This window comes from Zootoca vivipara, chromosome 13, assembly GCF_965207765.1.
Source record: "Zootoca vivipara chromosome 13, rZooViv2.hap1.1, whole genome shotgun sequence".
In the NCBI taxonomy this organism is placed as follows: domain Eukaryota; kingdom Metazoa; phylum Chordata; class Lepidosauria; order Squamata; family Lacertidae; genus Zootoca; species Zootoca vivipara.
The window spans coordinates 15566249-15590508 of NC_142596.1; the positions used below are offsets into that span (position 1 = coordinate 15566249).

The window sequence follows — 24260 nt, forward strand, 5'->3', positions numbered from 1 at the left end:
TCCCCGTGTCAGTTTCAGCTTACTGTTAGTTTTTCTAGTAGGGCTGTTTCCCATACTACTTGGTACCATTGGTCCATGTTTACTCCACTGTAACCAAGTGTTGTAGGGTAGATGAGGCTAGATGGCCCCCCTAATTTTTTCTTCGCTTGTCCTGTTTGATCTTGGCAAGTGTGTGTAAATTGGTGGGCACCAACCTGTGACTCGAACCCGAAACTGACTGCCTCCTGAGCTGGTGTTATAGATCCTGCACATTTATACTGCCACGCTGCTTCCTGTTAAGAAACGGACCAGTATGAAGTTGCTGAGTTGGAATTCCCTTGCAGATCTCAATAGAAACTGGGAGTGACCTGCTTGCTACAGAAAGGAATTGTCCCTCTTTAGGGCTGAGACAAAATCAGACACACACCAGTTTGCCACCCCATTTGTAGGTAGTGTTGGAGGATTTCAGTTATTTTTTGGGGAAGCGAAATGCTTTGAAAGGGGCTTGTCATTGGCAGCAGTGGCAGTTTCTCTGTTTTGACAGAGTTCTCAGCAACTGGTGACTTCCTCACTCCCCAAAGCCCCTGGAATTATTAAGGACGTTGGAGAATTCCAGTGACAATGGAAAATGAGGTGGAAATTTCTGCAGTTTGTGTAATCAGGCGCAGAAATCAGTCAAGCAAATAGGATCAGCGAATATGTTCTGTCTCTTTTTTTAAAAAAAGTCCACAAATGATATGTAATTCATGATTTTTTTAAAAAACAGTGTTTTGACATTTCCTTTACATTGAAAAGAAAATGAGTTATGTGGGCCGTTACATTGCTTATGTTAAATAGCGTACAGCAAGACAAATGATGTAGCATGTTGGTAGAAATCGATCTGCAGCAGCATGGAAACACTGCTAATGGTGACATATGCAGGTCAGAATGGATAGAAAGAGCATACTACCTTCTTATGTCCCTGGTAATTTTGCCTTGTCTTGAGCCCTTATAATAACTGAGATTAAATGCTCCTTCCCCTTTAGAGTGCATTAATCTTTGCTTTTTGCAATTTAGATGCAGCTCAAAGTCCACTTGCAGATCCAGACACGGTGAGGCCATGTTGGGGTGCATGGCAGGCAAACAAAAACAGGAGATATGTGTTGGGTTCAAATTAGGCCACAATTTTATTGATGAAAGACAAAACAAGTTTGGCGTGGGCATTGGGCATGTGTTGGCTGGTGGTGTTTGCCAAGTTTAGGTGTTCCCTGCGGCATGGACAGCATCCGGAGAACCCCCGGTTGATCACCGCCAGGGGGCACTGTGGTCCCTGAACCATCTGGACAGGAAAGTACTGCCCTCTGAGATCCCTTAAGGGGATCCACCTATGGAATGGGGTGGGAGAGGCCCCTTCCGCTACCCTTTCCCACTGACGGTCCAGCCCAATGCCTCTTCCATCACAAAGTTCTGACGACTGCTATGATGTAGGCAAAGAAAACAAAACCACAGACCCAGCCAATCCGTTTGCAAGGAAAATTTCTTGCTGGACCTGAGAACAGCGACCAATAAATATCCATAGACAAGGCTGTCACCGTCGCTCTGGACAGCCCTCCAACCATAGCAACATAGGGAGAGTGGGAGGGAATGCCAGCATGAACTTGTAGCCACAAGACCAGGTTTGCAGTTTCCCCTGGTAAATTTCAACCCCTTCTTTAACAATGGCTATATCCTTCAACAAAAGCCACAACGTGAAAATCTTAGTCCCTGGTTCATTGCTTTTTATTTTATTTTAACTGCCCGTTGTGCCTTCACACCTTAGCTTGAGTTCGGAACAAGTAAGGGAAATGTGAACACAGCTGTTTGTCAAAATCCCGCAAATAGAGATGTACCAAGACAACATCTGGAAGAGAAATACTTCTGCCCCTGTGGTCAAGTGTGTGTGTTGTGTGTAGAAAAGAGTGTTGAATTATGCATAATGGTGGTTCTAAAGTTTTTGGTTTTTTTAATGTCTATTACAAAAATGGTTGTGTGTGTGTGTGTGTGTGTGTGTGTGTGTGTGTGTGTGTTTAAAAAAAGACTGGAACACTAAGCCAAGAAAAATGGAGGTATAACCTTTCTCGTTCTTTCTGGTGGAATGTCATGATAATTGATACCCATCATTATTGTAAATGTGTTTCCCTAGAGTCTTCTTTATTTACAGGGGGGTTTTCAATAAGCTTTCCAAAAAAAAGATTCCACATCCTTTTTCTTTTAATAATCTTAAAAGAAATAAGAGAGCTTTACAACTTTTTTTCCCCTTCTTAATCATAACTTTGAGAAACAGGCCAAGCTTAGAAGCTGATAGCTTTGGGAGGAGGTAGGGCAGAGTTGGAGTTATTACATCGGGGCTATTCGGACGCATTCTATGTACACATACAGCCCATACAGATTAACTGAAATCGTTCTGGGGATATCTTGGTGGTCTCCTTCAGCCTCCAACAGGAGAATTTCACTACACATCGGTTGCCCGTATGTGGTAAAATGGGAATCTGTAGGGGCTCTCTCTCACATACACACAAAGAGAAACAGAGTGAGATCAGGAATGGGTCCGAGACTGTCTTCTACCTCACCCACTTCCCTCATTGTGGGGAAAAACATAAGATATGAGTCAGGGAATCCTGTTTGCTTGAATGTGAGATCTCCCAGCTCACTTAATAGCTTACAGCGATGGAACCTGGGGGGGGGGGGAGCTCATCATCTTAAGGCCTTCTCTTAGTCTCTCTCTCTCTTAATTTAAATTCTTTATTGTTTTAATATTTAAAATGCAAACTTGATAGCGAAAAAAGAAAAACACACATACAAAATACAAAAATACACACAAACACACTAAGATTGCCAAACAAGGAAAGAAAAAATAACAAATAAACAGAAAACTGTAGTCCAAAAAAGAACAATGTTCCATAAAATAAAATCAGTGCTTCCAATTATTCTCTCTGTAATTTATAGTATTCTTATTTTGTTGCACATTTATGAATACTATATCTACATATCATTTCGTTTCTTACATTGTATACCAGGTTCAGCTTAAGCCTGCTGTTAGGGATTCAGATATTCCATTTTTCAATCTCTCTTAGTCTCTCTTGACGACCAAGCAACATCTGAACGGGCCACAGAAAAGTCGCCCTGTGTTCTATTCAGTATGCCCGCAGTGTGTGACATTTGATGAGAAATACCACTATCACGTCCTTGCTCCTACTGTTCTTCACAAGCACACCGCAGACCACGTGGACCACTGGTGGTCCATGGATGAGTTTGGGAACCCTTATGTTAGAACAGGCTTCCTCAACCTCGGCCCTCCAGATGTTTTGAGACTACAGTTCCCGTCATCCCTGACCACTGGTCCTGCTGGCTAGGGATCATGGGAGTTGTAGGCCAAAAACATCTGGAGGGCCGAGGTTGGGGGAGCCTGTGTTAGAACACCTGGAGCTAAGTTGAAATTTCTTGGAATAGGTTTTTCCTGAGAAAATATTTGAGAATTTGTTTATTTCCAGTGTACTGTATGTAGACTGCATTTCACCATAGATGACCACAGAGAGCGGTTTACATAACAATCAGTAAAATAATCTGTGAATCGAAATATGCTTCTTCACTCCCTCCCTCCTCGAAAAAGAGGCCATTTTGCAGAATGTTCTCCAAATATTCTCTACCATTTTTGCCTGATTGTGCCCTTGGGTGATGCTAGGTCTGGGGCATTGTGGGGGGGACAAAATGGCCGCCAAACTGTCAATTCTGCCACTGCTATTGCAGTAGCAAAAGGACCAACAAGCAAAAACCTTAGGAAAAAAGAAAGAAGCTGTGCCATTGCCACAGCTCACGGGAAACCCTGCCCCCAAGAAACTGTTCTAGAATTTACTCTCACACCAGGGAATAGTTGGCAGAACTTTATTCCCAGCTTTTCTGCGTAGGAAAAAAAAATGAAGTAGGGGTTTGAGGGGGCCATTTTCACCCAACTTCACATTTCATCCTACAAAATGCAGATACCAACTTCGAAAAATCACATGATTTGATTTAGCCAATGGCAACCCTAGGTTGCTTGTTCCACAGGTTTGCTTGTTGTTGTGTTAAAATAAATAAATAGAACTTGCAGTTGGGGCTCTATGAAATCCCAGACACTAAATATGCAACAGGAAAACCTCAATTACAATATAGACCTGCTGTGTCGAGGAAAAAATGCTTAGAATTCTCTGACTGTAAATGAATTTGTTCTGTGGTTCAGACTTTCAAACAAAAATGCAAAGCTTCAAAGGAATTCATCATACATTATTTTTGGACCCTCTTATGCGTTCCGCCAGCCTTGTATACGGAGTGAATTCTGAACTGCTGGTGTACTGCTGTCAACACATTTTTTTCTCTCCTCAAGCTTTGTCAAATATTTGCGTTGGTTAAGGCATTGCGGTACACTGGTTAATGACAAAAAGCTAAGAGAATATTATTCTTGGTTTAGATAAGCAATGGTTCAGAAATTCTCTTTGTCGTGTACATTTGTCTCCTTTCTCTTCTCTTGGTCTTACCTCCTTTCTGCATCCCAAGTGGTTGATATTGGGCCCTGGTTGCCAGGATTCCCAAGCTCTTTCTTTAACCTAGATCCTTTCTGTGTGGACATAGGGAAAGGATGCAGGGCTCTGAACAAGCATGAGCATACTTGCGTTGCCTGGAAATCTCTCAGTACCACACCCCTGAATCAGTATAATACCTAGCAAGGGTGGTTGTGTACAACAGCACCTACGTATGTGTAAACATATGCTGCAGTTTGGTAAGAATCCTTGCATCTAGCACAGGGTTTGGGAACCTTGTCTAGCTGGTATGATCCTTATCTCCCCAGCCCTGGAGAGCTAAATTTGACAGTTGACTGCCCATTTGCCAGTCATCTGGTGTCATAGTGATGTCAGGTTACACTGCACTTCGAAGCCCAATTTCTGGGACTTCAAAGTGCAGCTCAGGGCTGTTTGAAAGGCCTTTTGCAAACAGCCCTCTCCGCTCTTAGATCCTCTGAAAACCTGAAGCTTAAAGAGCAATGCACAGCTGTTTGCAAAAGGGCTTTCAAATAGCCCCTACACCGGCCTTTGGCTGCAAGTGCCTATTTCTAGCATGGGAACAGGAGCACATAGCCAAACTGAGGATTGATCCCTCCCTGCACCAGCTGGTGAACAGAGGGTTCAGTTATGTTGACTGCTTGGGGTCTGCTTCACCAGCACATTCCCCACAGGGAACGCTTGGCTAAGCAGCCGCCAGGAGGATTGACCTTTGTTCTTCCGGCCATCAGCTGACGTCACCTAGTGATGTCAGCTGATGGACATTGGTTACGCTTTGGAGGAAATGGCCTTGTAGGCCCACTTTAAACCCCTGAAGGCAAACATACTTGGTACACTCTGACCATTAAAACATTGCTGATGAACATAGCTGCCAAGTATCCCGTTTTCACCGGGAACCCCCCTTTTTTCCTACCATTTCCCGGCGGTCTCCCGTATAGGTTTTTATCCCGTTATTCTCTCTTAAATCCGCTTCTGCTTGCAGCCATTTTTCTGGTGCCAATTTGCCCTTCTATGGGCACCAGAAAATCGCGACGGCAGCAGCAGAAGTCGCTTTTACGCGTTTCCGGTCATGCGTAGAAGCGACTTCCGGTGCTGGCGCCGCCATTTCTGGTGCCCATAGAAGGGCAAAGCGCCACCAGAAGTTGCGACTACACAACTTCCGGTGTTGCGGGCTGCCGATCCCGTATTTTTCCGTCCAGGACTTGGCAGGTATGCTGATGAAGAATTGGCGAAACAGGGCCTTGTCGTAGGATTTTTTCACTGGAATTTATTTTTATTTGCCTCACTATCATACTGGAATTGATTCCTATTTGAATTGATCTTATCATTACATAAATAAAACCTTTTGAAGACTTACTTGAAATTCATCTTCCTCCTGGCCCGAGTTCCTGCAATTTACTGTTTATTTCCACATTGAACCCCTGGCAAAGATCAGCTCGTAGGCCCAAAGTTCCTCACCCCTGTTCTAGCACCTGCAGCTGTTTGTGGGACTAGCCTTGCAGTCTGTGGAAACAGGTGGTCAGTACTGTTTTGCCAGGCATAGTCTTCTATTTGTGAGCCTAGGAACTGAATATAGGACCCTTTGTCTTCTCCTCTCCCCACCCCACCCCATGACTTACTTATTACATATCTATACCTCCTTTCTGCCATGAAGCTCAAGGATGAAGACAAGATGGTGTCCCATCCAGGCTGTGGACAGAATCTGGGCTGCTTAGCTTCAGCAAGGTCACAGCATCATGTACCATGGCCTACAAACCTTGTGAAAACTTAAGGCAAGGGCTGGCTGTTTGGTGGGTGCCTTTTCTGAGAACCTCACCAGCAATGTGCCTCCACCTCTCTATGGCAGAAAGTGCCTGTGGGTGGAATCCATCAAACCCTGTCACTGCACAATTTCCATCCATTCACAGAAGACTCATGCAATGTGAATGTCATTGAAAAGAATGATGGATGGAGTCCTCTTGTAAATAACTCTCCTATTTATCTAAACCTGTGGCAATCTACATATTTGGGATGTCTCCCCGGCCATTGCGAGATAACTGCAGTGTGTGTTTGTGTTCATTGACTGCCTTTAGCTGGGATGAGTCTCTCCTCTTTCGATATATAATCATAATCTTTTGAAAGACATTTGAGAACTGCACATTGATGGAAGAAACAGTAGGTACTCAATTACTTTTAAAATTTCAACAAGCAAGGTACATAGGTTTCCTTCTCAACTTTGCAAATATGCCTGCAGCAATTATGTTTGATCTTACATATACCATTAGGTCCAGTCGTGACCGACTCTGGGGTTGCAGCGCTCATCTCGCGTTATTGGCTTCCAGGTCATGTGGCCAGCATGACAAAGTCGCTTCTGGCAAAACCAGAGCAGCGCACAGAAACGCCGTTTACCTTCCCGCTGTAGTGGTACCTATTTATCTACTTGCACTTTGATGTGCTTTCAGACTGCTATGTTGGCAGGAGCTGGGACTGAGCAACAGAAGCTCACCCCGTTGCGGGGATTCGAACCGCTGACCTCCTGATCGCAAGCCCTAGGCTCAGTGGTTTAACCCACAGCGCCACCCGCGTTCCACATATATGTACATATAAATGTAGATATATGTGTACATGCAAGGAATTCAAGCTTTCAGATCAGGAATCTTAATGGCAAAGCTAGACATTAAGGGAGGCACAAAATGCCCAATTCCATGTTTGCCTTGTAACACTAATGTGTGACCTTTTATAAAACCTTAGAATTTTAATATTCATTCATGTTTATTTGTTAACAGCATTTATACCCTGTCCTTTAGCCAAAAAAGGATATCCAAGTGGTTTACTAAAAAACAAAACAAAAAACAACAACCAGTTCTGAAGTTGCCTCTGTCCTCAGGCTCACAATCTAAAAAGACATGACACATAAGGGAAAATGGATGGGAGGGAGGAGGGAAAAGCAAGCTCCAACCCAAGTTCTTTAATGCCCCATTCACACTATGCAATTAAAGCAGTATCATGCCGCTTTAAATAGTTGTGGCTTCCCCTAGGGAAACCTGTGAACTGTAGGAGGCCAAGGTTGGTTTGGAAAGTCTGTGGCAGTTTTTCATGTCCACTGGCAGAAGAAAACCGAATCTCTTTTGTCATTGATTCAGATAAATAAAGGGAAATGTTTCATAGTTCCATTATTATTGTCCCGATTTCTTACGCTGTGGTTTAATTGCAGGTTTATCCCTGAGCCATGGTCCCCTTGCAGCGCTTCCTGCGGCCACGGTGTTCAGACACGTGATGTGAAGTGCCGTATATATCTCGCATTTACTCAGACGGAGGTGGAGCTGCCGGACGAAGAGTGCGAAGACACCAAACCGGTGACTGAGCGCAGTTGCCACTTGGAGTCATGTGATGGTGACCCTCTCCTGTTTGTCCCGGAACCTCCACCTTCGGAAGATGCTGAAGATGTTGTCTATGGCTGGGAATACATTGGCTTCACTCCATGCTCTGCTACATGTACTGGAGGTACAGTATTTTGTCTGTCTATGAATGTCGAAAAGATCTTTTTCAAACGTTACAAACAATTGTGCAGGTTGCAAGAAGGGCAAAGCGTGACGAACCAGTTCCCCGTGAATGTAACACTTTCTTCTGAACAACCCCCTGCCCCCCCCCGTCCCTCGATGCATGGAAATCTGGAGCATTGCTCAGTGGTAGAGCACATGCTTTTGCATGAAGGAGGTTCCAGGCTCAATCCCAGCATCTTGCACAGGCTTCCCCAAACTGCGGCCCTCCAGATGTTTTGGCCTACAACTCCCATGATCCCTAGCTAACTGGACCAGTGGTCAGGGATGATGGGAACTGTAGTCCAAAACATCTGGAGGGCCGAAGTTTGGGGATGCCTGATCTTGCAGGTAGGACTGGGGGGAAGACTGGGGGGAAGCTAGGGATCATGGGAGTTGTAGGCCAAAAACATCTGGAGGGCCGAAGTTGAGGAAGCCTGATCTATGGCCATACACAAAGGGAAGCTCTCTAAACAGATGCCACTGAAGAAAACTCTCTGGAATCAAAAATAGTTTGGCAGGCCGCTTGGAGTGCAGCTTTTGCAATCGGTGTGTTTCAAAAATAGCATTTTTGTTTATGTGAGATAATACGCTAGGTTTCTAGGTGAATGTTGTAAAGCCATACACGATTACCCAGCTGTTATGACATATCCTATTGGCTATCAACCATAGATCGTATTTTGATACAGTTTTAAATCGTTGCATGCATACGTTAAAAAATACATATTAAGCTCACCTAGACCTTGATTTCATTTATCCGCATTTAGAGTTTGGTCAGGCATTACGTTCTGCAAAATTGGTTTGCTGTGTATGTATCTGTGTGCCACTTGAAGAAAACTAAAAACAAGCAGAAAAGCAACCCTCGATCATCTGAGAAAATGTGTAATGGAGCGAAATGCGCAGGCCAAAAAGGAGTGTGGCCAGCAGCTTATCTAATCCAGCACTGACCTTCTAGAGGTTCTCTAGGGACTCTCGCATTCTTAACTCAGCCTCACTACCTGAAGTTCCATTAACTGGCGATACCTGGGGATTGACCCTTATACATGCAAAACATGCACGGTGCCCCTGAGCTACAGCTCTTTGACATATATAATCGGCTTGCTCCGATGACCATGGTAAGTGCGTTTTGCTGTTTTCAAGAAACGTTGCTGCAGCATTGATGGCACGACATCAAGTGTGGTTGATTTGTTAATGAAGGACGAGGCACCCCTGCCAAAATCTCTTTCCCAAATTGCGGCTTGGGTTGTTCCCTTCGTATGCCATGGGTAATGTCCAGTTCTGACATAATACAATTTTGAATGATTGGGGACAGATGGAAGTGGTTGAGATCCCATTATAAAAATCACTTGTCACTCATACCTAGGAACAAAAACCCTCGCCCATGCTCTAACCAATTACTGAAAGTCATAAAACACACACTACTAACCTGGCCAGGGTGGGGGGGATATATTCCAGCCCTGAGTTTTTCCACGGAGTCAGCTAAAAATAAAAACAGGCCTTTTTAGTAACCAACAGAGTGTTGAGAAAAGCCTTCATGATGAATTAGGAGAAGAGGTATTTATGGCAGTAATTGTCTAGAATAAAACTCTGGGTTTTAATGTATCCTACCTGCACAAATAACAAGGCTCTGGATTTTTATTAGGAAATGCAGTGAAAGTACATAGGTGCTTGAAACCTTGCAAATCTTTTAACAAAAGAGAAATATTGAGCTGTCTTGAAATCAGATTTGTAGCCCCTCTGAAGCCTCTAGGGGAACATGCATTGAGAAGGAAGGAAACAGGTTCCCTGAACTATGACCATTTTCGGTCTTGCGTATCACATTAGAAACCCCCCACTCCCCACCATTCCTCATAGTACCAGTGAAACCTCAGTACCAAAATGAACTTCAGCGCATTTCATTCAGTATGACATTCTTGTTTTATTGGGCTGTACATAGATGAGATTTCCAAGGCAGCTTTGCAGCCTGTGGAACGAACTGTGCCCTTGGTTTTCTGGCAGGGCTTTGTATATAATAAGATGAGGTACACAACTCCAGATACTGTTCTAAACGTTCAGGCCAAGAGACTCGCCACTCAAGGCCATATCAGATATTCTGGTGGCAGGGCTGTGCTCTAATCGCAGAGAAAGCCAAAAAAAATTAGGGACTCTGTTTTAGGACGTGGCCCTATTGATTGGTCTGGCTTGGCATTGCCTAAGTGCTCCAGAGTTTCAGATTAAAGGTGGGCAGTTGTGGTTTAATTATAATATAATATTTACTGGATGTCCTCGGTGGAAGGAAGGGAGAATTCTGGAGTTAATTGTATATTGGCAGAGGTACCAGCATGTTGAGAGATGGAGCGAGATTGCAGAGGGGAATTCCGGGTGTCTGCCCGGGGCTAATGGCGTCTCTTTGTTTGGGATGTGGCAAATTATGGCTCCTGTGAGCAGAAACTGAAAATGGAATTGCTGGCCAGTGGAAAACATCAGGGAAAAACATTTCATACAGAACTAAGAAGGCGAAAGTTGAACAGACCAGTGGTTGTGAAAGTAAATGAAAATTATATGAAGGATTAACATCGGAATGGCTTATTAATTAATTAAGAAATGCAATGTGATATTAGATTATCAGCACTTCGCGAAACTCAGAGCATGGGAAGTCACCCAAAGATATAAAATTCGGCATTTATATTTGGCTTTGTTAAATTGTAATTTGGAATGTTTTAATGTGGTTTGTATTGGATTATTAAATTGGAAAAGTTAATAAATATTATATTAAAAAAGTGGGCCGTTGTTTCTATCCATATCTGGAGTTGCTAGGGATGTAAGGGGGCCTGGGCCCCCACAGTAGTGTGGACATTGGACTCTAGATCCCGTTTGTGGAGTATGCAGAAGACAACTCTGCTTTGTTTGACCCTTTAATGAGTTCTCTTTTTTTACCTCCTATAAAAACTACGCAAGGCACTCTCTGTTAAAGAACAAATAACTTTCTACTTAGTAAAATAAAAAAATTCCTTCAGTAGCACCTTAAAGACCAACTAAGTTTTTATTTTGGTATGAGCTTTCGTGTGCATACGAAGTGTGCATGCACACGAAAGCTCATACCAAAATAAAAACTTAGTTGGTCTTTAAGGTGCTACTGAAGGAATTTTTTTTATTTTGCTTCGACTCAGACCAACACAGCTACTCACCTGTAACTATTTCTACTTAGTGTCCTTGAAGTTGCAGATTATATATACAATGTAGATAGATGTTTCTGAAGTTGTTAAAACATATTACATAGATTAAACTGCTACAGACTAACTAACTTGTAACTAGCCTTTATTGGTACAGTATACCGTAAGTTAAAACAGTAAAATCATAAAATGATACAAAGTCATCTAAATACATTGATAATCCAAACACATGCAATATATAAAAGACGATATAACAACCATTGAATAAATCACACAACTTTAGATTTAGCTTGGCTAAATCCTTGAACTGGAGATTAGCCACCTCTGATTTAGATTGTGGCTTGAGAGAATGCGCTTTATATCTGTAACTTTTTCTTAACTGTTCAAGATACGTTGCTCATGTGTAATTTATCTCATTCATATATATATATAACAATCTAGGGACTCAGGAAGCCATTGCAGTGTGCCTACATGAGCAGACAAAGCAAACTGTCAATGACAGCCTGTGCGACAGCTCAACAAGACCCCCAGCAATGAGCCGTGTTTGCAATACGAGGCTTTGCCCCCCAAGGTAGGACCCTGCATTGTGGAAACCTGTATTTTTTATTATTGATATTTTATTAGAAGAATTTCATTTATTCAAAAGTTGTGTAAAGAAAGAAAAGGAAAAACATGAAATAAAAGAAAAATGCTGTTACATTTTCATACATATACAAATGTTTATAGTCTTATTATCCTAATACTGTCATACTTTGGTTGTCGAACGGAATCCATTCCGGAAGTCCGTTCGACTTCCGAAAACATATGACAACCAAGGCACGGCTTTCAATTGGCTGCAGGACCTTCCTGCAGCCAATCGGAAGCTGCCTCGGAAGTTTGGTTTCCAAAGAACGTTCACAAACCAGAATGCTCACTTCCAGGTTTGTGGCGCCCAGGAGCCAAAACCTTCGAGTTGCAAGGCGTTAGGGAGCCAAGGTATGACTGTACAAATTTCTTTATCAATAGCCTCATATATTCTGTATAAAGTTGCTCCAAATATCATTATGTTTACCTGAAGAAAGTCTGCATCCCTAAGCGATCCGTTCATATATTGGCAATATTGTAATGGACACCTGTCTAATAATGCCTGCTTCCAGATAGATCTGTCTGGGGTGGCAAAATGAGCCCCCATTGTGATGGGACCATGGGCTTGCTTTCTGAAGAAAATGCCAACAGGCTCTTTCCCTCTACAGTGAAAATGGCAAAGACCACCTCTTGAGACAGAGATCAGGCAGGCCCCTCCCCTTATATGCCCTGGGAACAGACTCGACCCAAGTGGAGTCCTCAGCCTGGTCCACTCCCTGGTTCTGGCCCCCAGGAGCCCAAGCGCTGCTGCTGCTTGGCTCCTGGGGATTGAAGTGCCCTCATCTCCTGGCTGCAGTTTGCCCAACACACCATGGCTGTGCAGGATGATACCTGCTCCCCATCCCTGCTGCTCTTGCTGCCTGCAAAAGGTAGCTCAGGAGACACCCCCACCCCCCTCCATGACAGGGCTGAATGCTTCAAGGAGAGGTGCGGTTAAAGCACACCACGTAGTTCAACCATTTGGATGGAACACCCCCAGTGGAGCCTCTCTGCACCCACTGGCCACAGAAAGGATCATGCTGAAATGTTATTAGTTAAGACCAACTCAGCTGTCTTTGGCCCTCTCTCACCTAGTCCCAAACTGCGGCAGAGAGAAGGGAAGCAAGGCTATGCCAGTGCTTCTGCTAAGAGACCAGCACACATACAGTCACCTAGTGCCCGTCATGCTATCAGGGCTATCTTACAACTGTTTCCAACCCAGGCGGCTGTTAAAAGGACAGTAGCTTGAAGAAGTGGTGTCTGAGCTTGCTTGCTTTCCTCCTCCCTCCCCATCCCTTTTTCCTTGTGTGTCGTGTCTTCTACGTGGCGAGCCTGCGGGTGTGGGCTGTCTTGCAGCGATCTTTCTCAGCCGAAGCCTTTTCTGATTAGGAAGTGGGATAAAAGATAACGTAAAGTGTTAAGTAATTGAATAAAAGTATTGTGTGTAGTGGAGGGTCAGAGAGAGAGAGAGAGAGCGCAACCATTTATGAAACTTCAGTGGAATCCAGTATCAAAGCAACCGCTTCTGCCTCATCCTTCCTAGCATTGCTTACTGAGTGTGCTCTTTGGATAATCTCTCGGAACAGGTGGCAGGTGCGTCCCTGGAGGCAGTGTTCTGCCACTTGCGGTGTTGGCATCCAGACAAGAGAGGTGCGTTGCCAGCAACCTGGAGGATCAGTTCTTGGGCCCGAAAACTGCAAAGACAAAAAGCCCCACTCTTTGCAAGCCTGCAACCAGATTGACTGCCCCCCAGTTTGGCACGTTGAAGAATGGCAACAGGTATGATGGGCGTGCTAAATAAACAGAGGCTTGAGGCCGGGATGGAGAGCTCAGGGTCCTCCAGATGTTGCTGAGCTCCAGCTCTCATTGGCCTCAGCCAGTATGGCCAACGGCCAGGGATGGTGGGAGTTGTCCAAATACATCCGGAGGGAGACATGTTCCCCTTTCCCTGACTTAGAGTAACCTCTCAGCGGAGCTAATGCTCAATTTTTAATTCACGGGCTGCTGACAGAGCACTGTTTCTGGAACAGAAGTGTATTCATTCCTCGCTTTTTCAGCAAATGATCTTTCTAGATGAAATGAATTATGTGGATTTCAGAGGCCTTCCTGGGTGAAAGCCACAGTCATTAGGCCAGTTTCGCATAAACAACAGATGAAACGGTCAACCTGTTGCTGGGCTGTACTGATTCAGGCCAAGATACAGGATCACATAACTTGAATGCTTACACACAAAAAATGCCTTCATATTTGTACTCTGAAAGAACAGGCCTGTAGCTTGCAGGCCTTGGATCCAACTTCTTCAAAGGTCCAAGTGTCCACAGCAGTCAACAGTTTAGATCACTGTAAAGCGCTGTTTGCGCGGTCAGGCGGAGTCCCCCAAAACCCCAAGCAGCCCCCGAGCAGAAGAATGACACCAGACAAAGTTCTATGGGATTAAAATTGGCCACAACTTTATTAAGATTCAGATGTAGGAAGACTTTGGCTCAGGCATTGGGCATTTCTCCTTCTCAGCCCCCAGCCAGGGGTCTGGGTAATTTCCGGGTTATCCAGCATATGTGGGGGTTGGGCTAGCTCTGGAGAACATATGTTCAAGCAGATAGCCCGCTCCCCTTTTTGTTGCCGCTGGAGGGGGAGGGCAATGACGACCTCTGGGCATATGGTCAATGCCTCCCCCCTAGACCCCATTTTCGGGAACCCTGGAATCGCCACCGCAATGGGGGCAGGGAGGTCACCTCCCCCACGCCACCCCCCTTCTGGTAAATGACTAAAGGATTCCGCCCAAGGCCTGCACCCACCGAAGTTGTGACGAATTGCTACGGGAAAGGCGAAACCTGCCAATGCAGGGAAAGTCCTTTCCGGCCCTTCAACAGCAGCCTTGTCGTAGCAGCGCCTGCGTGCGTGCTCGCCTGCGGAAGATAAAAGGGTTTAACCTGTAATGTAAGCAATAATTTTGGGAGTGGAGGGTGGGAAAGCTCTGGAGTTGTCGGCTGCTACCCAGGCATGTCTCGCCTTCTGCTGTGTGCACTGGATGGTTACCTTCTCCTACCTGGCCAACCCCCCTGGCAACACCTCCCTCAGCTGGATTGGATGGCTGGCTGTGTGGGCGGAGACCACAGGTATCCAGCCCAGGAAGGTGGTGCCAGCCTCCGAACTGCTAAGGGCCGTCTAGGGGTTCCCAGGGGCTGCATGCGACCGTGCAAAATGTGCACCCCTTTTTATATGGGGAATGGTCATTGTGGGGCTACCCTTGAAGGCAGTCCGGGCACTGAAGCTCAGGCAGTATGTAATTGCTGAAGCGCTGAATGGCACATCGAAACAGAGTTATAAAACATCCATCCATCCATTCATTCATTGCATTTCTATCCCACTTTTCACCAAAAGCAGTTTTCACATTGCCAGAAACTGTTCTGGGTGTCTATACACTATCAATGCTGACTTGTAGAGTTTCTTTCGAACTCCTGAAAGACACTTTGGTTGACAAATTATATTTTGTAATGTATTATTGGAGTGATCCATATCCCAATCTCCTTTGCTGCCGTTGTATTTGTTGTCGCCGTTACCTGTAAGGAAAAGACAATCTGTAAGAAGTTCTTAAAATGAAAAGGAAGGTTCTGTGCATAGGCCTAATTTCTATTAGTCTTCTTCTGCTTAGTGTTCCCACACGTGTGGAGGAGGAACCCAGAATCGCAAAGTGACTTGCCAGCAGTTGCTGATGGATGGGAGCTTTCTGAAACTCGCTGACGAGAGGTGCCACGAATCCAGATTGTCCACTCAGAAACCCTGTGCAAAAATGGACTGCCCTCCACAGCTGATTGTGGGAGAATGGTCTAGGGTGAGGATCTTTAAATAAGAATTGGCCTATATCTGCCTTCCTTCCCCAGCCCTCTCCATTCAAGGTGGGATCTCTGCTAGATGCCTTCTGATGCACCCCTTTCTCAGTTAACATGAACAGCCCTCCTACAGGCTGCAAGTGCGCACAAATTACCTGTTTGTAGCACAGAAGTACCATGTGGTTTTTTCTCAATAAGGAATCATTAATGCTCGTTCTCAACATGCTACTTTCAATCCGGATTGATTGCTCGTATTTGGGCAATCCTTGGTTACTTGAGAATGTGTTTGAAACCCTCTCCTTGCTTAGATTACGTGTTTGAAAACCCTCCTCTTGCAGTCTCGGAATATATGCCCACTCACAATCTAATGGTGCAGACACATGGCTGGGACCGCCTGCCACCTGTTTTTGAATGAACACACTGTGGAGTAAGGCAGAATGGATCTGCAGTATGCTTTCCTTTTCTGAATGTCAGCCGTTTCTTGTGCTTTCCTGGAGCAAGAAATATGCAGTAGGTCTGGATTGTGTGTGTGGACTAGGCCGAAGAAAAGAACTCGGTCTCCATTGATTCTAGAATAAAATGTGGAGTGTGCACAGCCTTATGTCAAGTTGGCACATGTGGGACAGGACCATTTGCTTTGTTTCTTTTGCAGTGCTCTGTGAGCTGTGGTGTCGGGACGCAAAGGAGGAAGGCTACCTGCCAGAAACTCACAGCCAAAGGCCAGCATGTTGCATTAAACAGATCTATGTGTGGCGACCTCCCGGTGCCCCCACTGTCAAAGCCATGTCACATGAGTGCCTGCAACAGTAAGTGGCACATTTTCCCAGGTTGCTTGGGAGAAAAGAGCCCTGGTTTATTATTATTACCATTCTGTGTGTAGGCTATGCTTTACAAACAGAAACACATCTATATATTTTATTTTTAAAGGTGTTTTTGCATACAAGACTAATTGCATTCATCCATAACAATTTCACTATCTTTATAGGGGTTCTTCCAACTCCCAGATTTCCCCCCCACCTTCCCACCCTTTCCCCGATTTCCAATATTTATTTCTTCTCTTTTCTGCGACTAAATACTTTTATCCAGTCTATAAAACCTCATTTTTCAGTACCTTTTTATCAAATTATATTGCAAGTGCTAATCCAATCCTGCTAATGTTTTTAAATGTTTGCAATGCTCCTTCATATATTCTATAAAATTAATCCATTCATTTCTTCTTCTTCTTTTGTCTTCTTGATGTCTAATCTTCCCAGTCAACTTTGCCATTTCCATAGTCCATCAGCTTCAATATCTATTCTTCTTTCCATGGGGCTCTTCCTTCCTTCCAACCCTGGACATACGGCATATAACATTCTTGCAGCTGTTGTCGCATACATAAATAGGACCTTTTTTCCTTTCAGGTTCTCTTCCCCTAAAAAGCCTCTAATTTTTTAACGAAACTTATTTTAAACATTTTTTTGATCTCATTATAAATAATTTCCCAAAAGGCTTTTGCTGACTTACAGGTCCACAAACAGCAACACATCTATACCTAGGTGGAGTCCAAATTGTCTGCACACATGAGTATCCTTTCCATATTTGATCTTCCGTATGCAGACTAAATGACTAAACAACAGCAACAACATGCAGTTGCACAGAGTCAGCATTTGACAATATCTGGCTGCAGTCATGCAGCAGCAGCAGCAGACTTCGGTCAATTTAATATCAGTGTTAATTTTTTTTTTACTTTGCCCTCTGAAAGACAGCCTAAATTTGCATTTACAGTCATACCTCAAGTTGCTTTTGCTTCACGTCGCGTTTTTTTCAGGTTACGAATGTGGCAAACCTGGAAGTATTTACTTCCGGGTCCGCCGCTTCGTGCATGCGCAGGAGCGCTCTATCGCGGCACGCACAGAAGCGACGCTCGACTTACAGACTTTCCGGGGTGCAAACGGCACCCCGGAACGGATTGTGTCCGTAAGTAGAGGTACCACAGTATGCACATACTGTAAATTAGCACATGCAGATTTTGTACAAATTTGTGTCCTGTCTTTCAAGGGCTTAGTAACGCTCCTGTTTCGGATGGCAGGCAGGGGGGACTCGGAAAGGTTTTTTGAGGTGGGCAGGCTAGTAATTGTTCTCCAGTTCAGATCTGTGCTTGAGCAGAATTTGGAGACTTTTACAAGCCCCTGAAGTTAATTTCCAATCCTGGCTCAGCAGAACTTGGCTGCTGTTCTACTGTGTATAGCCCAATCTTATATATATTTGCCCAGCCTTGAGTCCTGTATCCCCAATTAAGTGTGCATAAGATTGCAGCCTTAGCATTGTTATTAGAGTGTTCCAGTGTGCATAGGAGACAGAAGAAGCCTGCCTCTCTCTCTCTCTCCCTTGTTGCCAGAAGTCTTGAAAAGGGTGTCTGCACTTTGCTTTGTACGGTTGCTTTTGAAAGCGCCTGCGAGGGTGGTAAGTGTACATGTAAAATAATAACAAATTAGGCATCTGACTGGTCTTTTGTGCAAACACATCCCGACTACAGTCTTGAATGTGCTTGCTCTGGCAGCCGCAGAGCCCCGCTGAGGTCAGTGGGGCTCTGCCAGCATAAGCACATTTAGAATTGCAGCCACTGTGTCTGCTTGTGAAAAAAAAATCCTGAAGTGTCATTACCTTGCATATGTATAATTCCCCAAACTAAATCCGTGTATTCCTTTCATGCTTTAAAAGAAGGTGAGAGGGCTTTAATATCAATGACTTAATATTAGAGAGAACTTGGCAAAAACTGTATTGTACACAAGCTCCAGGATCCAAGCCAAATCAGGAGGTGTTTTTATTTTTATTTTTACTCCCCCGTCTCCTCCATGCCATATCATCATCTCCTTTTGAGAGCTCCTGTAGTTTCAAAAGTACTTTGGCACCAAGTATGAACTCAGCAGGGAGCTGTAGCCAATCAAGGTGAAAGGAAGTGCTTTTTCCAGACAATGCCATCGTTCAATGAGGAACTCAGTGCTGCAGGATGTGGTGGTGGCCACCTGCTTGGAGAGCTGTAAAGAAAGCGTAGATAGCAGCTGCTAGCTATGATGGCTCAATAGAACCTCCTTATTCAGAATAACTTCAGTTCCTGGGAATAAAACAGCCATGAGGGAGGGCTCTCACCTACACTTGTAGGCTTCTCAGCAGCATCCTCACTGACCACTGTTGGAAATAGATTGTCACCCCAGGTGTGGTGCAATAGGACTCTTGTATTATTATGAAGGAGGGACCCAGGTGGTGCTGTGGGTTAAACCACTGAGCCTAGGGCTTGCTGATCAGAAGGTCGCCGGTTCGAATCCCTGTGACAGGGTGAGCTCCCGTTGCTTGGTTCCAGCTCCTGCCAACCTAGCAGTTCGAAAGCACGTCAAAATGCAAGTAGATAAATAGGAACTGTTACAGCAGGAATGTAAACGGCGTTTCCGTGTGCTGCTCTGGTTTGCCAGAAGCGGCTTTGTCATGCTGGCCACATGACCTGGAAGCTATACGCCGGCTCCCTCGGCCAATAATGCGAGATGAGCGCGCAACCCCAGAGTCGGTCACGACTGGACCTAATGGTCAGGGGTCCCTTTACCTTTACCTTATTGTTATGAAGAGTGTACATGAACAATGCATGCACACTTTACATTTTAGATGTGTTCTTTAAAAAAAAGTATGGATATACACACAAAGACACGAAGCATTTTACAGCAATCTGTTCTCTCCTTGTGGCGTAGTTTGCTTTGGCGTGGGCTGGCCTGTTTGATTGGTGAAAATTGCATGGCGTGGGGGCAGGAATAAAGTTACAGGGCTCTGTCCAACATTCTCTGTCTGCAAATGCAAGGGCTATTGCACCAGCGGACAGGTGAATTTTAACGTTGTGCAACAGAGGAATCTAATGCACTAGCTGTGCCAGCAGAAACTCATTGCACAACGGATCGCACGGTAATATTGTGCAACGAAGTCGCCAGCAACCTGCTTATGCGTTCTCTTGTGCAACAATAGTCCTCCGGCGCAAAACATCTTGCCAGCAAAACAAGCAGGCTGCTAAGTGACTTTAACTTAGCGCTACGTTGGCTTCAACCCACAGAATTTAAGCAGAGGGTTTAACTATATGGCCTCTCAGTGCCCCTTACAGTATATGGGGAGGGGGGAGGGTTTTCTCTGAACCAGTCACAGTTCAGAGGCCTTGTGCAGCTGCTTTGGTACTCATTGCCTGGAGACCTGAATTAAGAGACAGGTTGAAGACAGTTTCCTTGGAGCAGGTGTGGGGGCCCCAATGCAGGCATCTCCTTGAGTTTAATCGCCTTCTGTGGCTGCTTGGCTACATGCCTTAACTCTGCGTTAAAAACAAGGCACCAAACAAAATAGGAGCTAGCGTAATTATTGGTTCGTACATAATATGAAACTTCTTTTCTTGGACTTCATTGCCAGTTAACATGCCAAGATCCTGAGGCACAAAACACCACTTTAAATAAAGCTCCACGGACTTGAAGGAATGTCCTTGGCACGGCATTTAATAAAATATTTTCGAGCTACATATCTCTCTGAATTTAATTAATTGTGGATATTTGTGTGGCAGTGTGTCCAGCCTGCACATTGCTTGCTCCTGCTATTGAAAGAAGGGAAGTAATATGGAGAAACCGAAATGAGGGTGGTTCGAAACATGTCTTGTTAAAAAAAAAATAGGAAGCTTATCTTAATTCAGTTTCTTGACCTGCTTATGGCAAGGGTTTATACTCATCTCTATCTCAGAACCATGCTACACAACCAGCAGAATCGTGTGGACAAGCACTTGTTAGACAGTGATCTCACCAATAAGAGGTAGAGTGCATGACTCTGCTAGTTGCGTTGTTCAGCTCTGGAATTAGGCTGTGAATGGAGAGACAGTGTGGTGTAGTGGTTAGAGTGTCAGACTAGGGCTTGGGAAGCCAGAGTTCAAATCCCCACTTGGCCATGAAACTCACTGGCTGGCCTTTCGGCAGTCCCTGCCTCTCAGTTTAACCTACCTCACAGGGTTGTTGTGGGGATAATAATAATAATAATAATAATAATAATAATAATAATAATAATTTATTATTTATACCCCAGCCACTCTGGGCGGCTTCCAACAGAAAAATAAAACACAGTAATCTATTAAACATTAAAAGCCTCCCTGAACCTTCAGATGTCTTCTAAAAGTCTGGTAGTTGTTTTCCTCTTTGACATCTGTTGGGAGGGCGTTCCACAGGGCAGGCGCCACCACCGAGAAGGCCCTCTGCCTAGTTCCCTGCAACTTGGCTTCTTGCAACGAGGGAACCGCCAGAAGGCCCTCGGTGCTGGACCTCAGTGTCCGGGCAGAATGATGGAGGTGGAGACGCTCCTTCAGGTATACTGGACCAAGGATTGAGTGTGGAGGGAAAGAACCATGTATAACACCTTGAGATCCTTAGATAAAAGGTGGAATATAAATGCAATATCTGTCTGTCTGGCTGGCTGTCATCCATCCATTCATTCATGATGCTTGTATCCAAAGTTTCCTCCTACTGGAGCTCAAAGTGTCTAACAAACATGATAAAACAGTCAATTAAAGCAATTTAATTTTTTTAACAAAACGAAAAATAATGCAGCGGACATTGAATGAGGTTGTATCCAATGGAGCGCTAAGTTAAAACTACTTAACTGTATGCTTGCATCCCTGAAAAGATGTTTCACCAATGAAACATTGTGCAAAACAATGCATAAGCACGTTGCTGGTGACTTTGTTGCACAATAGATTGCTCAATCTGCACTACGATATCCTGCTAGATCTTCCTGTGCTGTGTTGGATTCCCCGTGGCGGAATATTAAAGTTAACTTGTCCTTGTGCAAGTGGGCAGTGAACAACAGATGCCGCCTGGTGCTACAATTTCCAGAGTTCCCTGGGAAGAGGGATTGGTTGTTAAACCACTCTGAGCTGGGGAATAGGGGGTCTCCTAACAGTTTTCAGCACCCTTAACAAACTACAGTCCTCAGAATTCTTTGGGGTGCAGACACAGCTGTTTCAAGTGGTACAATACTGCTTTCAATGTCGTAGTGCAGATGGACCTTAGAGACCAACTACGGTAAGTTTGTCATAGGTATGAGCTTTCATAGAATCATAGAGTTGGAAGAGACCACAAGGGCCATCCAGTCCAACCCCCTGCCAAGCAGGAAACACCATCAAAGCATTCTTGACATATGCCTGTCAAGCCTCTGCTTAAAGACCTCCAAGGAAGGAGACTCCACCACACTCCTTGGTAGCAAATTCCACTGTCGAACAGCTCTTACTGTCAGGAAGTTCTTCCTAATGTTTAGGTGGAATCATCTTTCTTGTAGTTTGAATCCATTGCTCCGTGTTCGCTTCTCTGGAGCAGCAGAAAACAACCTTTCTCCCTCCTCTATATGGCACCCTTTAATATATTTGAACATGGCTATCATATCACCCCTTAACCTTCTCTTCTCCAGGCTAAACATACCCAGCTCCCTAAGCCGTTCCTCATAAGGCATCGTTTCCAGGCCTTTGACCATTTTGGTTGCCCTCTTCTGGACACGTTCCAGCTTGTCTGTATCCTTCTTGAAGTGTGGTGCCCAGAACTGGACACAGTACTCCAGGTGAGGTCTGACCAGAGCAGAATACAGTGATACTATTACTTCCCTTGATCTAGATGCTATACTCCTATTGATGCAGCCCAGAATTGCATTGGCTTTTTTAGCTGCTGCATCACACTGTTGACTCATGTCAAGTTTGTGGTCTACCAAGACTCCTAGATCCTTTTCACATGTACTGCTCTCAAGCCAGGTGTCACCCATCCTGTATTTGTGCCTTTCATATATATTTTTTTGCCCAAGTGTTAAATTTCTCCTTGTTAAAATTCATCTTGTTTGCTTTGGCCCAGTTGTCTAATCTGTTAAGGTCATTCTGAAGTGTGATCCTGTCCTCTGGGGTATTAGCCACCACCACCACCCCCAATTTGGTGTCATCTGCAAACTTGCTCAGGATGCCCTCAAGCCCATCATCCAAGTCATTGATAAAGATGTTGAATAAGCCTGGACCCAAGACAGAACCCTGTGGCACCCCACTAGTGTGCATGCACACTTCTTCAGATACACCAATAGTGCAGATGGGACAGAGAAAATCTTTTTTACGATGCTTGCTCAGCCAGAAAACATATTGGATGACTTTGGACAAGTTGCTGTTCCTTAGCCTAACCTACCTCACAGGGCTGTTTGCAAGGATAAAGGACAAATCGCACCTTGAGCTCTTTGGCCAAGGGCTGGGATATTTAAATAAAAATAACAATGTCTTTTAAAAACCAGTCTTAAAAACCACCTGAGTTGCTTACCTAGTCAGATCAGTCCTGAGTTATAGCTCTGTAAAATTCAGCAGAGTTACTGATTTGGTGTGCCAAGGATCTGTCCCATGACATCATTGCTACATGCCATTGTACTGTATTAATTCATTCCTCTGCAAAACCCCAGTGATTTGCGTATTTATTTACGTATATTTATATATTCTTCCTGACCGTCAGCTTTCAGAGCGGCTCACAAAGTTAAAAACAGGTAAAAGGACAATACTGAAACAATAAAATAGAATAAGAACGAGCAAAACCAGATGGAAATTGCTCAGTCATGTGTGTGTGTTTTTAAAAAACAAACAAACAAAAAACCCTGAAGAGCGGACAACCAACCAATTAAGCCCAAAGGCCTGGTGGAGTAAAACATTCTTAACAGCCTGTCAAAATGCCTGTCACTTAGTGGACACAAGGACCTCTAGGGGAAAGGAAGGGCCATAGCTCAGTGGAAGAGCATCTGCTTGGCATCCAGGAAGTTCGATCCCCGGCATCTCCAGGTAGGGCTTGGAGAGAACCTTGTCTGAAACCCTGGAGAGATGCTGCAAGTAGATAATGATGAGCCAGAGGGAACAATAAGTCTGACGTCACAGTTATATTAGGAGCATTAAAAAAAATAAAAAATGAAAAGCTCCCAAGTGCCTGGCCTTGATCCAGAGTTAGGGGAAAGGGGGAGAAATGGATTCAGTTCACAATTAAAGGCCAGCATACCCAATTCGCAAACCATACACAAAAACTGAAACACAGCTATTCCTCAGAATTTGCACTTCTCCTAATCTTGGCAATGCGCTTATCCAGCTAAGTAATATATACAGTACAATGAGGCATATACTAGGGTAGAGGAGATATTATGCATTAACAAAAGTACAATACAAAGGTATCTTTACAAATATATGTGTATTAGGGGAAATCACTAAAATGTTGGTGAATTTTCACAAGGACATATTTTTTTATTTAAAAAAAAAATGCAAGCTGATGTGCGAATGTGGAGAACTAAATTTAAGATTAGAAAATGGGGAACCAGAATCGATCTGTTTGCCCATCCCTATACAGAGCTCAGCTGCTGCGCTTCCTCCAGTTTAAAGGGGGAAAATGCACTTTGTGGAATTGACAAAGTTAACAGCTAAAATAAGAGAACTTAATGGTGATTGTTTTGTGGAAGAATGGAAGCCTTTTTCGGACTATTTACAGAAATATTATAGTATGATGAGTTCGTGAGCAGAATTTAAACTACGAGCCACAGAAGAAATTAGAGATATTGTGTATTGTGATTTTAAGACACAGAAGATAGGGTGTA

The 24260-nt window shown here is 44.3% G+C and overlaps 1 protein-coding gene across 2 annotated transcripts in view; it reads left to right on the forward strand.

Moving 5' to 3' along the window:
- The window catches only part of ADAMTSL3 (ADAMTS like 3), a 266235-nt gene that overhangs the window by 202418 nt on the left and 39557 nt on the right, over positions 1–24260 (forward strand). For both annotated transcript variants that reach the window (XM_060282650.2, XM_060282648.2), the window contains exons 16-20: positions 7723–8012; positions 11641–11770; positions 13389–13581; positions 15455–15634; positions 16285–16438. In XM_060282650.2, coding sequence (XP_060138633.2) covers positions 7723–8012; positions 11641–11770; positions 13389–13581; positions 15455–15634; positions 16285–16438 — 947 coding nt within the window. The remainder of the gene's footprint in view (positions 1–7722; positions 8013–11640; positions 11771–13388; positions 13582–15454; positions 15635–16284; positions 16439–24260) is intronic.